At 40.8% G+C, this 13,912-nt stretch overlaps 1 protein-coding gene across 4 annotated transcripts in view; it reads left to right on the forward strand.

Annotated features, from left to right (window-relative positions):
- Positions 1–1,722: 1,722 nt before the first annotated feature.
- atp11a (ATPase phospholipid transporting 11A) overlaps positions 1,723–13,912 on the forward strand; it is an 85,075-nt gene continuing 72,885 nt past the window's right edge. For all 4 annotated transcript variants that reach the window (XM_066661161.1, XM_066661162.1, XM_066661164.1 and 1 more), the window contains exon 1: positions 1,723–2,192. In XM_066661161.1, the coding sequence (XP_066517258.1) occupies positions 2,154–2,192 (39 nt within the window). In that variant the 5' untranslated portion in view covers positions 1,723–2,153. The remainder of the gene's footprint in view (positions 2,193–13,912) is intronic.

A 13,912-nucleotide genomic window follows, 5' to 3' on the forward strand; every position in this document is an offset into this window, starting at 1 on the left:
CGCCCCCTCCAGGGTGTGTTGCCCCCTTGCGCCCAATGATTCCAGGTAGGCTCTGGACCCACTGCGACCCTGAACTGGATAAGGATAATGAATGAATGGTCCTGGAGGTACTCTACCTACATATTTTACTGGTTTCTCTGTTTTAACAAACCCACTATAACTAAATAGACTTGGTAATTGACCAAGTATATGAATCATTGTGGAGGAGGGGGATGTGCAGGGCAGGTTGCCTCCAGGACCAGGATTGAGAAACACTGCTACAGATAGTGCAATTTTTTTACATTCCGCATACTACCACTGGGTTGTTCACATGCTCCACACATTCTCCACAGATGATCCAAATGTTCTGGTGAAGGGTGTAGGAGGCAGGGTTGTGTAGAACAGCCAATGAATGTTCCCAGCTCATTCATAGATAGATAGATAGATAGATAGATGTATTGATGGATAGATCGAGATTATTCCACAATATGCAATGAAATCGCAGTGGTGTCAGAAATGGTATGCAGTTAAAAAGAAACACATCAGTAATGCACCAAGCAGGGCCAGAGAGTGTCACAGTAATGGCATTAGCAGAGAATGCCATTTAGATGACAATATCTGCGAAGCAGAGTGAAATATGCCACAGGTGCTGCAGATGAGTGTTTTGATAGTGGTGGTGGGAGCAGAGCACTGCTGCAGTGACTATGACTCTAGAACCCTCAAACACAGTGGACCCCCATCGTTGCAGAAGAGTGGAGGCAGGTGCACTGGAGTTGGGAACGTATCTTTGGGACACCTTGGAACATTTTAATAAATCTGCTCTAGACTAATGTTGGAGTCAGATATTTGGCTCAAGACGGGGCTCTTAATTTGTTCAGATGTTCCCTACATATTCCCAATGTAAAGTTGAGAGGCCGAGCTGTGGGGAGCAGCCAATTATTTTACTTGGTTGAGACAGTAAGGAATTCAAATATTTGACTTTTCCCCCCCTCTGTGTAGAGTGGAGAGCTAGAGGATCTGTAAAGAACCTGTTTATCCATTTGCATTCTTCGACTAAGCCACTACAATACATTCTGTACACTCTCTATGTATGATACTGTAACTTCAGATTTCACTGGAGAGCATCATAAGTTTGGGATGCTTAACTGAATAAATATTGCCCAATTTTCCATTTTTTATTTTCTTTTTGTAAGTAATAGTATTTTTCATACAACTTTTACATCTTTCCCCCTCCTGTCATTAATTAAAACATTCACACATCAGCTGATATCAATGGCATATTTAGGCATTATTTTCCAACAACAACAGCAACAACTGCTTACGTCACTTATAAATAAATGTTCTAGTGTATAACGCCACACGGACATGTAAATGAGGTTAAAACGTGGTGTGGAGAACTGGAGTGGTCATGTCTTGAAACGTGTAGACACGTGGTCATCCAATATTAATATCTTATGAATAGAGAGTTATCTTCTGGGATGTATTTGAAGATTACAGTGAGGATATGACTGCGTCCACCGCACTGAAGCTGAGGGGTTGGTTGTGGACAGTGTCTCAGTTACTCCAGAGAGCGAGGGCTCTGTCCACTTAGTTTGGGCGGGAGGGTGTTGTGGGAAGTGCGCATGCGCCACGTGACTGGAGTGCGGAATGTGATTGGCTGCGGGGGGAGCGTGGAGAGGCAGGGCTCGGGGTAAAAGAGAGAGAAAACGAGGGAGGGAGGGAGAGAAGAGAGAGAGAGACAGAAGGAAAGGAAGGTAGAGCACGGTATAGTCTGGAAAAAACGTTAAAACACTTGTACAGGAAGAAGTGGTCTTCGTTGGGTGCTTTAAAATGCGAGGGTTTTTTATTTTCAGACTGAAATAACGGTCAGGATTGGTGACCAGAAAGGAAAGCCCCAAGAAAATATGACAACGGTGTGTTTCTCATTCTTAACCTCAGCCCCAGAGAATTAAACACCTGAAAGAAGAAGAAGGAGGAGGAGGGGAAGAAGAGCCCAGTGAGCTTCGCACAGCCGTCTCGTGTCTGTGGTCAATCCCATAGGAGGAAGAGCGTCAGACAGATCAGATCATGGAGAAGAACGGAGTGAGCTAGCGCTTCTCTAACGACCCAAAGCCGAAGAACCGACCAGAGGAGAAGGAAGAGAGGAGCCGGGCGCCGGCTACAGCAGGACGAGGATGGATTTTAGCACCATCAGGAGCCTCATCAGCCGATACGTGAGTAGCCTATCTTCCACTAATCATCACATTAACCTGGACGCACGGTCACTGCCATAGTTTCAACGTCTCCGTCCGCCAACTTGTTGGCGTCTGTCTCCCTCCTCCGCCGGGGAACTGGAGCAAGGTGTGGGTCAGCTCAGGGGTTTGAGTGAAATATACAGGGATACTTGTTTGTTGGTTCCACTTATAAACGAAGATATATTGTGTTATAGCGTACCAATCTCCACCAGTTTAAAAACAATACAACAATACGGACTACAGCCATTCCAGACGCTATGATTTGAGTAGTGCGGCATCTAGTAACGTTACTCCACCATGTTCTCCTCCTGTAGTCCTGAATTATACTCAAACTCCTGGTGTACAGTAAACTGTAGGTTTCTGTAGAATTACTGTAGAGCACATGTACCCAAACCTACGCTGCTGGCTGGATAAAACGCAGTGTTTGTGGTGGGCCAAAATGCAGACAAATAGTTCCATTAGACACAGCATATATGGTGTAAAATGCTACTGAGACTAAGGACTTTGTTTTCATGTACTGTCCCTCAGTTCCTCAAATCCAGAGTGGATTAAAGGCTAAACCTTACGCCTTGCTAAATAGCCACAGGACTGTGTATGTTTAAATATGTCTTGGAAACCCATAAATCACTCAGAGAGACTGGTACAGTATTGTTAAAGGTGCTGTATGAACAGGTTATTCATTTATTTAAATTTGTCCACATCAAAAGCAGAGCTAACATTCAGAACAAGCAGCCACTTTGTTCTCATGTTAGACGTTAAACACCTTAGAGTCTAATGAAGAGACCTTTGGAGAAGAAGAAGAAATTACAGTTGATAGGTTTATTAGATAAGCGAAGTGTGTTTAACAGGACAGGTGATAATATCTGTTAATGAAGAAACCTCACACGTCCATTCATTTGCTGCTAGCTTCATTAGCTAGAACTAAAACAAATTTAGTTAAACGTTATTTAGCTGTTCTTACATCGTATGTGAAAGCTCTTTGGGAAACTAGAGCTAGGTAATCTTCATAACCAGTTTTGAAAAACATACGCCAACTGTTTTGACTGACCCATAAAATATTGTTGGCTGGTGGAATATAGTTACCATTCATAAAACAGGTAGTACTTTATCAGTCATAAAACCACGTATAAACAGATGTTATGGTTTAACTGCTTTACGTTCTGAAGGCCATGTTTTGTATAAAACATTTATGACTGTTCTAACTGGATTACACAGATTTGTGGTTTTGTGCCATTTGATCACCCCCGTACTGGACCGGCGGGCCACCTGTGCTGTGTTATGTGAATGAGGTTGGCGAGGCTTTTCTTACCAGTTTAAGTGTGTTTTACCATATTTTAACATCATATTTATTTATATGAATCACAGGACTTTCATTATAAACCGCAACATGTCTCCCCCTTATGTTTCTGTTTCATGTCTGCAGTGTTCACACCCGTTCTTTGTGAAATAATTATAATAAAATGCGAATGACCCTGTTTTAACATTTATTTAACATCAGAAAATGAAACACAACAAAATATTACCGCTTCAAATTATGATATATTTTCAAATTATACATAAATCTACATAAAATGGTCTACCGTGAAACATAACAGATTTTGAATTCATTTCATTTATTTGAAGTCTAAATTGTTCTCAAGGACGTCTGATGAGAAGGATGTATATTTCGGTCCCAAATAAACGACTGCTTCAACGATAGCTAAAATATCAATGATGTCTGTCTGAAGTGTTTTACAGCAGATGGTGATCCAGCAGAACTAGGCTCGCCTGGTCCTGTTTGAGGTGACTTGGAAAGAACAAGAAAAATGTGCTCCTAAGCTTCAAATGCTTAATTTAATTAGCTGATTAGTCAATGTTTTGGCTCGGCAGCATCTCCCGTTAGTAATTAAATTAAGCTTAGGCTATAAAACTCAAGTTTTTTTTTCTCTTATCTGTTCCCTTTTTAATATGAAGTATCAATATAAAGAGACAGGGGCAGTACGCACAGGCACTTAAAATGGCAGTAAACGGCTTCTAAATGTCACCACCGGAGAAATTTAAGCCTAATGTTATTGGATGCTGTGGGTAGTCTGATGTTTTTGTTTTACACATTAGGTCTGACAGGAAAAAAAATGGATTATGTAATCTACCTTTTTGTTGAACAGGAGTATTACATAACTAATACATTTTCATGTAGTCTCCGCTGAATCAATACTATCACCAGCTCGATACAGTATTATGTGCATTAGACCACATGCTTAAGCCATTTACCAATGCAGCATGGTCAGTCAGCTAAAGCTCCCCAGACCAAGCTGTTGAGGGCTTAGGCCGAGTGATTGTCCGCTGTGCCACTGGCACTGAATCCAAGTTGTTGTTCCAAATCAGCTACTGTTCCAGGGTTAAGGCACGCTGGTGTTCAGCTGAATGTGGAATCTACTGTACTTCCCTGTAAACTTTACGACCTGTATGTGTAATCACGGAATAAATAAACCTAGGGCTGGACAATAGCACAGTGCTGTCAGATGCAATGCCTGTGAGTTTTAAATTTATTGCAATAGAGTAAAGACCTTCTTGATTTTGTAAAATATGAATACTAAAGCCAACATTGTACAATGGAAAATCACATCAAACACATCACTTTGCCCGACCATTTTAGAAACCACGCCAGATTTATAGGTCTGAACAGTGTTGGGTGTTGGCATTGTTCAGATTTGGACTGTATGACCTCTGTGTATATTTTGTACACTATGTAATGACTTTTTAGAGTAGTATTATATATTGCGTTAATTATGATAGTATGCTAGGTGATTTTGGACCTGTGTGTTTTTTTCTAAGTGGTAAAATGTTCCTTTAGTTCATTTGGGAATTCCCAATAATACTGGAATCAAATCAGCCATTTATTGTAAATTGACACAAGTAGATTTAGTCATAATTCAAAGCCATGTAACTGCATTTATATCTCTGCATTTTGTCTGTTGTATGAATCCAGGTGATTTTAGCCCTAGTGGCTAGATTTTATATAATGTGCATGCATCAAGATTGAAAAAAATAAAATCAAGAAAGTATAAGGGATATTTGTGTAACTTCTATAATTTTAGACATTTTTGTAATTCATTCATAGTTTCACTGTTTATTACATTCACAGTTCTACAAAAATGATTACACATTATCCGCAAAGTCCTTTAGAAATTGTGTCCATCTCTTGTTTTCCAGTGTCTTGGTGGGCTTTTAGTGATGTGTTGATGGAGTTTAACAAGTACCATGCTTTTTGCCCATGGCAGGCATCCATGAAGGCCGTGTTTTTGGATTCAGATTCGCTAGACGGTGAATCACTGTGTGGTGCAATAACGGGTTTAAGGTTTTTCAGCATGTCCTGGCACGCATCGTAAAACTCCAATGTTTCCAATGTATACTGTACAAGGTCTTGTATTGGTGCCAGTAATGTTATGAAATAGAGAGAGGTTCATTTGCAGATTTTTCTTTCTTTCTTTCTTTCTTTCTTTCTTTCAAACCCAGACAACAGCAGGTATTGTTAGATGTTGAAGTATATTTCAAACACATTACAGAGAACAACTATTTACTCTTAAATTAAAACATTTAAAAAATGTCACTGTCACCTCTGGAATACAAGACTTTGTGCATAATTCTCTTTTACAAATTCATGTTATTGTCTAATAATCTACAGCCTTTTTAATGTAATATTTTATTCCTTTTTTTTTTCTATACAACATATGATATTAAAAACCTATGAGGTAACACATTACTAGTATATCAGAGTTGTTGTTTTTTTATATTTAAGTATTTACACAGCCACATGCTGATTTTTTTTTTATTATTATGGAAACATTGATTCAGATGCTTTTGAATGAAAGTGTTAAATCTATACAGGAGTTTGCTGAAGAGAAACAGAGGAAAGCAAAGCTGCTTAAAAGCATTTGGTTTTTCACTGTTGGTTTGCTGAGAGACAGGCGCTATGGGACTGTGGGACTTACGTGAAGTGTGTGTGTGTGTGTGTGTATGAGTTTGCCTGCGAAAAGCCTCTCTCCACCCTGCTGCTCTTTGATCTAAAGCATGGTAATGCAGCCTGGCATCGCAAGAGAGGGAGGCAGGAAGAGAGCAAGACAGTAGTGGAAGAGGAGAGAACAGGAGAGAAAAAGGCTGAGATGAGAGGAGACAAGATGGTGGGTGTGGTGAAGGGAGGAGTGGTGAGGGTGGGGTTGTGGGATTTAACCAGCTCCTCATGCTGCTGGGACTTGCTCTGACACGGAAACAAATGGTAAAGAATCTGCCACTGTTTCGTCCGTTCAGCTCTTATCACGGCACCGTTACAAAACAAACATCCATCTACCTCCTTTCTCTGATGAAAGCGTGATGTGCACATGATGTTCAAAGTGTAAGCCAATAGTGGCTTTAGGTTTTATAGAGTGTAAACATGTGTTTTGGCTCCCTAGTTTCTGTTCCCCTGCTCTGTTGCAGTTTCTGTTCACTGGAATGTGCTCTATTTAATTCACTTCCTATTTCTTCAAATAACCACCTGCTGCCTTCACATCTGTGCCTGTGTGCATGAGGTGAGTGATTCTAAATGACACTCTAAGACTCTTTGGTCCTTGACCAAACAGTAAGAACCCAATTAGTATCTGCTTAGGAATCACATGACTGCTGTCTTTGGGGTACGGGAGATCAAATAATATAAAAAAGCCATGAATTAATACAAATGCTGTGAATGGGTATTCCACACACCTTTTCATGCAAGTATAATGCCTTGTGTGTGTTTGTCTACCCTGTCTCCTCTGGAGACTCTTTCAAACCCATCTCTGTGTTCGCCTGTCAGAACCACATTAGGTAATGCCCCTTAAAACAGTTATGTAACTGTGCTAGGCTTTTGGCTGGAATCGCCTGAAGTTGCCATTTTTTGAAATAGCCATTAACCATTTACATCGTGCCTGTACCTGACAGACTTACTCTTATCCTGAACCATTTGCATTCTTCCCATACTTGATGGTCTTACTCCTAACCCCTACCAGTTTAACTCCGTCTGTACCTGACGGTTTTACACTTAACCTCCACCAGTTACACCCTGTGAATGTTTTACAGTGAAAATCGTGAGGTAGATGTGTGACTACATCTGGCCTCATAACATTTCTTTACAGTTTCTTTTGGGAAACAGTGCATCACAGAAGCTCAGGTTTTACCCTTATACAGCTATTTTCTATGACTTACAATCATTTTTAAAATGTACATGCGCATATATATATATGAACCTAAATCTGTCTGTTTAGGTTTTAGGATGGTTACATTTGAACTTTCCCACTGATACACTATGCATTGTTAAAACTAGGGCTGGACAATAATTAATTATCGATGTATATATCGCAATATTAAACGTTTCAATAACAGTCATGATTTGTATACACGTTTTCAATATTTGTGTATATATATAATATACAGCATCGGTCACTGACTGATGGTCATTACAGGCTACTGCCGTCAGTTCTTTGCACTCAGTTAGTTTAAAATTATTTATATTGACAAAGTCAAGAGGGTTTATTTTTTTTATGTTTCAGTTCCTTGCAGATTTTCTGTAGCTTTTTCTTCGTTCTTATCGATATCTGAATTATATCATATTAACTGAAATTGAAAAATATATTGCGATATAAATTGCAGCCACATCATCCAGCTCTAGTTAAAAGCAGCGATAAGTGTTAAATCCATTAGAAAAGCTATGCAGTAGAATCACCACCTCCATTTTAAAGTTCCTTATATTGGTGATCATTCCCCTTGTGGTCAAACATCCTATCCTTGAATGTAGTACACTTTTACAGTCAATGTATTGACACACACTCAGCACAGGAGCATGTGGCCTGGCTTTAGGGAGGCGTGCTCGGTCTTGGGTGTGCCAGGACCAACTATCAAGGGAAATTAGTGCTAGCTGTGTAATGAATTATTATCGACACTTGTCAGAGGAAGGAGGGGGAGGAAAAAGAAGGGACGAATAAAAGAGGGGGTGTACAAGGAGAGAACGAGAGGTGGAGGAAATCATTATCACGTCATTGATCAAATTCCAGTTTGGAAACTGGAAATGGTGTTAGCTTTGGTAGTGAATGCGTGAGAGTGTGTGTTGCCCTGTCTGCGTGGGTTTCCTCCGGGTGACTGTCTGTGAGCAGTGTGGTGTGTTCTCCCTGTGTCTGCGTGGGTTTCCTCCGGGTGCTTTGGTTTCCTCCCACGGTTCAAAAACACCCATTGGTAGGTGGATTGGTGACTCAAGTGTCCGTGTGTGTGTGTGTGTGTGTATTGCCCTGTGAAGGACTGGCGCCCCCTCCAGGGTTTATTCTCGCATTGCGCCCAATGATTCCAAGTAGGCTCTGGACCCACCGTGACCCTGAACTGGATAAGGGTCACAGACAATGAATGAATAAGTTGCAATAAATTAGGCACTTTTTCTTTTTCCAAAGAAAATGATTTTGGTTTTGTTTCATGGAAATAATTCTGACATCAGGGAAAGTCCCCCAACATCATCAGCTATTTGTTGTAATATAACACACATTAGATATTACATACATAACCATAATGAAAGTAAAAGGCCTACTATTACTGGGATAAAATGTAGGCTTAATGGAGCAATAGTTAATGGTTTAATTAATTACAAATAAAAGTAACACTCAGTGGAAACATTTAAGTTAATGACATGTTTCTTTTTTCCCAAAATATGTTTACAATATGCAGTGCAACTCATCTTATATTAAAATATAATTCCTCATAAAGCTGGAAAGCTAGAAATATGCTTGTCGGCTGATACTGACTAATCGACAGCCTCAGACAGGAAGTAGCATCCCGGCCCATTTCCTGTCCCTGGAGGATGGAGGCAATCTGAGAGTGGCGAGGGGCAGAAACCTCATCTTCTGTGGTCAGGGGACAGACATGGCTTCCTCCAGACCGATGCAGGAGCCATGGCTAATGGCCCAGCTCCTCACTGAGTTATGTAATGAATCACAAATAGGTGCTTTCCCTTTATTTTTTTTCTATTTTTTTATTTATTTATTTTTTTTCCCCCCCTAAAACACTGTATGACTGTGTGATTAAACCTGTTAATGAAAGTAAACGCTTCATCTATGACCTAGAACAATGCAATTAATCACTATTCTCTATTTAGTATTCTGGATTATGTAACCGCTAAAGGGAGCAATCAGTTAATTTAATCAATTCCCATTACATCATCATCAATGATTTGAATATTCATTCAACGGGATCAAAATCATGGTGTAAATGGAAGATCCGAATCTTCCCAGGCCTCCAGCCTTGTGGAGTATTTACTGGAAACATGAACACAATACAGTACAGTACAAATATTTTTATGTATTTATTTATTTATTTAAACAAGACGTATTATTTACTCCAAAGCAGTTATTGCAGCAAGTACAGAGACCAGCTCCAATATTCCTGTAATTTCTTTGTATAATGTTATTACAGCTTTGGTAATATGTGTTTATTTAATACTGCAGTTTGAAACGTTTTATGCTGCTTACTTTTAAACAAAAAAGTAATGCATGCAATCACTTGTAGTGAATTTATGGGCAAGTATCAGTATAACAAGTGTTTATGCAGAGTCTGAGATGTAATATGTGAGGTGTGTGTGAGAGGCAGATAGAGAGAGAGATGGTGCTGATTTCATGAGGCAGCAGGTAATCCGTCAGAAGAGTGCAGGCATTTCAGCCCACTAATATGCTCTGCTTATATTTCTCATAACACTGTAGTCTCAGAGTGCTAAGGGGGGCGGAACACTTTAATGGCCCTCTCTGATACATGAACCAACACCCTCCCAATCCCCAAACGTAGCACACACACATTCCGTCCATGTCCACACTGGCCTGAGGTCAGTTTCTGCAAAGGTGAAAAGAGTCCCAGGCAAGCAAAAACAGCCCCAATATTTTGCACTGTCCCCACACACAGACACAGACACAGCCCCTCCACCTCGCACCATTCACAACACCACTATTACACTTCCATTACGCTTGTTTTTATTTATTTGTTTTATTTTTTTTGCCTTTACCAGAAGTAGACTTCAGATATTTGGTGAAAACCCATGGGGGGAGGCTGAGCCCAAATGGAACCATGAGGAGTTCATAAGTACTCATCCACTCCCAATGCTAGTTCTGCTCCTGGGGATTTTAGGGGTAGGCGATCTTGGAATACTGCCAGACAAGGTAACATCTGTGCTCCCCACAGTGAGATACCACACTGATTCAGAGAACCGGGGTTATACCAGTATCCTTGCATTTCCATAGGTGGAAGGAAGTGTGAATTGTGTTTTTAAGTCCATTTAAATCACAGAAGAGTGTAGTGTGTATTGTTTGACATCCTATTGCAACATCACACCCAGCTGACGGTTTCATCCCCCCCTTCATCCTCACTGTTCAGCTCTCTTTCTTTATTCAGGGGCTATTGATACATGACAGCACATTGTCAATCAACCCCCTGTCCCTCAGGGACAGGCAAATCAGGGCCGTCATGTGGCCCGCGTTTCAGGGAAGAATGACCCATCAGCCTTCTTCGGTAAACAGTGATGTAATATTGCTGTGACTGGGAGACCATTTGGCAGTGAAAGAAAACACTCAGAGAATCAAAGCATACATTATCATCAAATACAATTCTGGGAAGATATTTCTGTGTTCCATCTGTTTTGTATTTGCTGTAATAATATAATTTAATGTTTATTATGGTCTACAGACTGAGTGCAAGTTTTTTTTTTTTTGACAGAATGGTTATTAATAAACCCTTTATACAAGATGCCTATTGCCAACCCAGTGTTGTTTCTGTTCAGAGTGTCAGCTTCCATTGTTGCTCATGTTTATCTCTAGTCTGCAGAGTTTGGTTCGACTTGGGGGTAACATCCTGTAGAGTTTCAGAGCAGTCAGAGGATATCCAAAGGTTTTTTCTTGAACCTGAACAATCTTGTAGTGTCTGTACTGAGGCTTCATTTATAAACTGGATAAGCGCTTACAGATAATGAATGAATGAATGAATGAACAACAGTCACAGTTTAAAAATAACTTTACAGAAAGGCAGAATATTTAATAATTAAATTTGTAGTATTGTTTTACTCTAGGGGCAGCACGGTGGCGCAGCAGGTAATGTCACAGTCACACAGCTCCAGGGACCTGGAAGTTGTGGATTTGAGTCCCGCTCCGGGTGACTGTCTGTGAGGAGTGTGGTGTGTTCTGCCTGGGTTTCCTCTGGGTGACTGTCTGTGAGGTGTGTGTGGTGTGTTCTCCATGTGTCTGCGTGGGTTTCCTCCGGGTGACTGTCTGTGAGGAGTGTGGTGTGTTCTCCCTGTGTCTGCGTGGGTTTTCCTCCGGGTGACTGTCTGTGAGGAGTGTGGTGTGTTCTCCCTGTGTCTGTGTGGGTTTTCTTCCGGGTGCTCCGGTTTCATCCCACGGTCCAAAAACACACGTTGGTAGGTGGATTGGTAGCTGCAGATAATTACAAGCCTAAACAGCTGTAACGTGCACAGAATCACAGGTGTATATGAATAGGCAAGAGGCTGATGCACTGTCTGTCATAACCGTTTTTGGCACTTAAAACCTAGCTAACTGACAAATAAGGCGACGACAAGATATTTTGCGAATGATGATGGTTTAATGGACATTGTTTACTGTTGCAGCCACATGTTGCCACTCAACTAACTTCCGTTTGTTTGTAATGCCACCACTGAGGCCACCAAACAACACCTCGCACTCTGAAACAGTCACTTCTACCAAGTAGTCTCCAAAGCTTCTCTTTTGGTCCACCATTATCTCCACTATCTCACAAAAAAATGAACAGAGAAGCCCATATTTAAATATTCACAAGGTTATTTGCTTTGACAATTTATAGGCAAATGTGGGCGTTATGGAGGTTCACCTGTGCACGTTTTGAAGAAGGTTGTGATTGATAAAAAGAAAACAGCTGACTTTTTTGGGTGCATGCTATTTTCTGGCTTGGGTGCGCATGCACACTTTCCATCCAGAATCCATGCAGAGCTTTATTAATGAAGCCCCTGGTCAGCAACTGAGCTTACATCAGAAGATCCCAATTCAATTTGTGTATGCTCACAGTTTGGAAGGTTTCAATTAGGAACGGGATGCCACTACAACTTTTGACTTCACTCCAGTGAGCTGTGATGCCTCCATGTCAAAGTATTCATTATCAGTGGCAAAAGCACACGCAGTGACCTCATCAAGGAGTTCACTGGCAATTTGGGCATTGATTTTATACGACAACATAATTTATTCACTGCATCTTTACTATAGAGGTGATGTTTTTCTTTGTGGTGTTGACCAAAGGTGAGCTGGTTCCAGGAATGATGGTTCCTCTCGTAGATTGTTCCTCTTAATCTCAGGGACTTTCTTTGCCGGGAAATATCCGGTAACTGAATTTCTGCAGGGGATAGCCTTCAACCTTCCGGCTGCTTTGTGGCAGCATGGGTGTGGGGGAGACCTAGTGGTCAGCTGGAATTGGCAGTGACTACAACTTTGCAACACTGAGCAGAGATACCATGAATTCCACTAAAATAACATAAATAAATAAAAGAAAATACTTTTACTTTGTAAAAAAAAAAATATAACTCGTGTTGTACATGGAAACACTTTTGATATCATTCAGATTTGACACCTCTCTCCTTCTACTTCTGTGGTAGGAAAAAGCTGATCGTGACCTATTTAATCCACTGCTGGGTTAGAGAAGGCCTCGGCCCTGATGCCTTGTTGAAGACAGTGACTGAGGGTTTGTTCTGTGATGTAATGATGCATATTTAATGGCTGTACACGTGATGTCATAGCTACACAAGAATGCAAATGGCAGCACTCTGCAGGAACGGACTGTAACGTCAGGGAGAAATGCAGTTGACTCATTTCGCACCCACAACAAACAAATAACTGTTTTTTGAGAAGTAGACATCCAGCAATTTAAGCATTTGGTAACTTATCGTTGATGGTAGTAATAATTCATTATCAACTCTACTTTCCAGTGTCTGCACTGACAACCAGATGCAGTTGCAATTTGAGCCCATACACTTTTGTAAATTTGGTCTCTGAAGTGAGAAGAAATGAACTACATCCTTTTAACGAAGGATTTATTTTGGTCTTAAAAAAAAGCAAATCATTTGAGAATCATGTGACTGTAGGGAGCCGGGAGGTAGAAGGAATTAGGGGCTGGTCATGCCTTCGCAGACTGCAGCGTAAACTCAGCCTTTGGAATGTTAAGCCAGCGCAGCCAGACCTTACCTTACGCTGGAGATTTTTGGCTTTGTCTACAAACTAGAGAAAGCAGAGTTGATGACAGTGGTAAAGACTGGTGGAAATCAAGAGGGAAGATTTCATTCTTGTTGTTTGAGGTGTTTTCCCCTGGGGTTTGGAGTTTATGGGTGTAAGAGAGGAGATCGACCGGCATGAATTGGGGCTGAATGAAGACATCATGCTGCTAAAGGTACAATGTACATTTTCTATATATCCACCCTGAATGTGTGTGGCAGTGAAGTTAAGAAGTGATCCTAGATCAGTATTCTGAGGTCTGTGTGGTCAGTATCTGAGGATGTTTTAACACGTTTGAGGTTGGTAACCATTGGTAGAATTTTTGTAAAGTACTAGTGGAATGCGGTTTTGAATGGGAGGGTGGCCTTGAGGCAGTTCATAAATATGCAGCAGGTAAATAAAGGACACCTGGCTTTCTAGTAATGTGTGCTAATA

Source organism: Hoplias malabaricus, chromosome 2 (assembly GCF_029633855.1).
Source record: "Hoplias malabaricus isolate fHopMal1 chromosome 2, fHopMal1.hap1, whole genome shotgun sequence".
Lineage (NCBI taxonomy): Eukaryota > Metazoa > Chordata > Actinopteri > Characiformes > Erythrinidae > Hoplias > Hoplias malabaricus.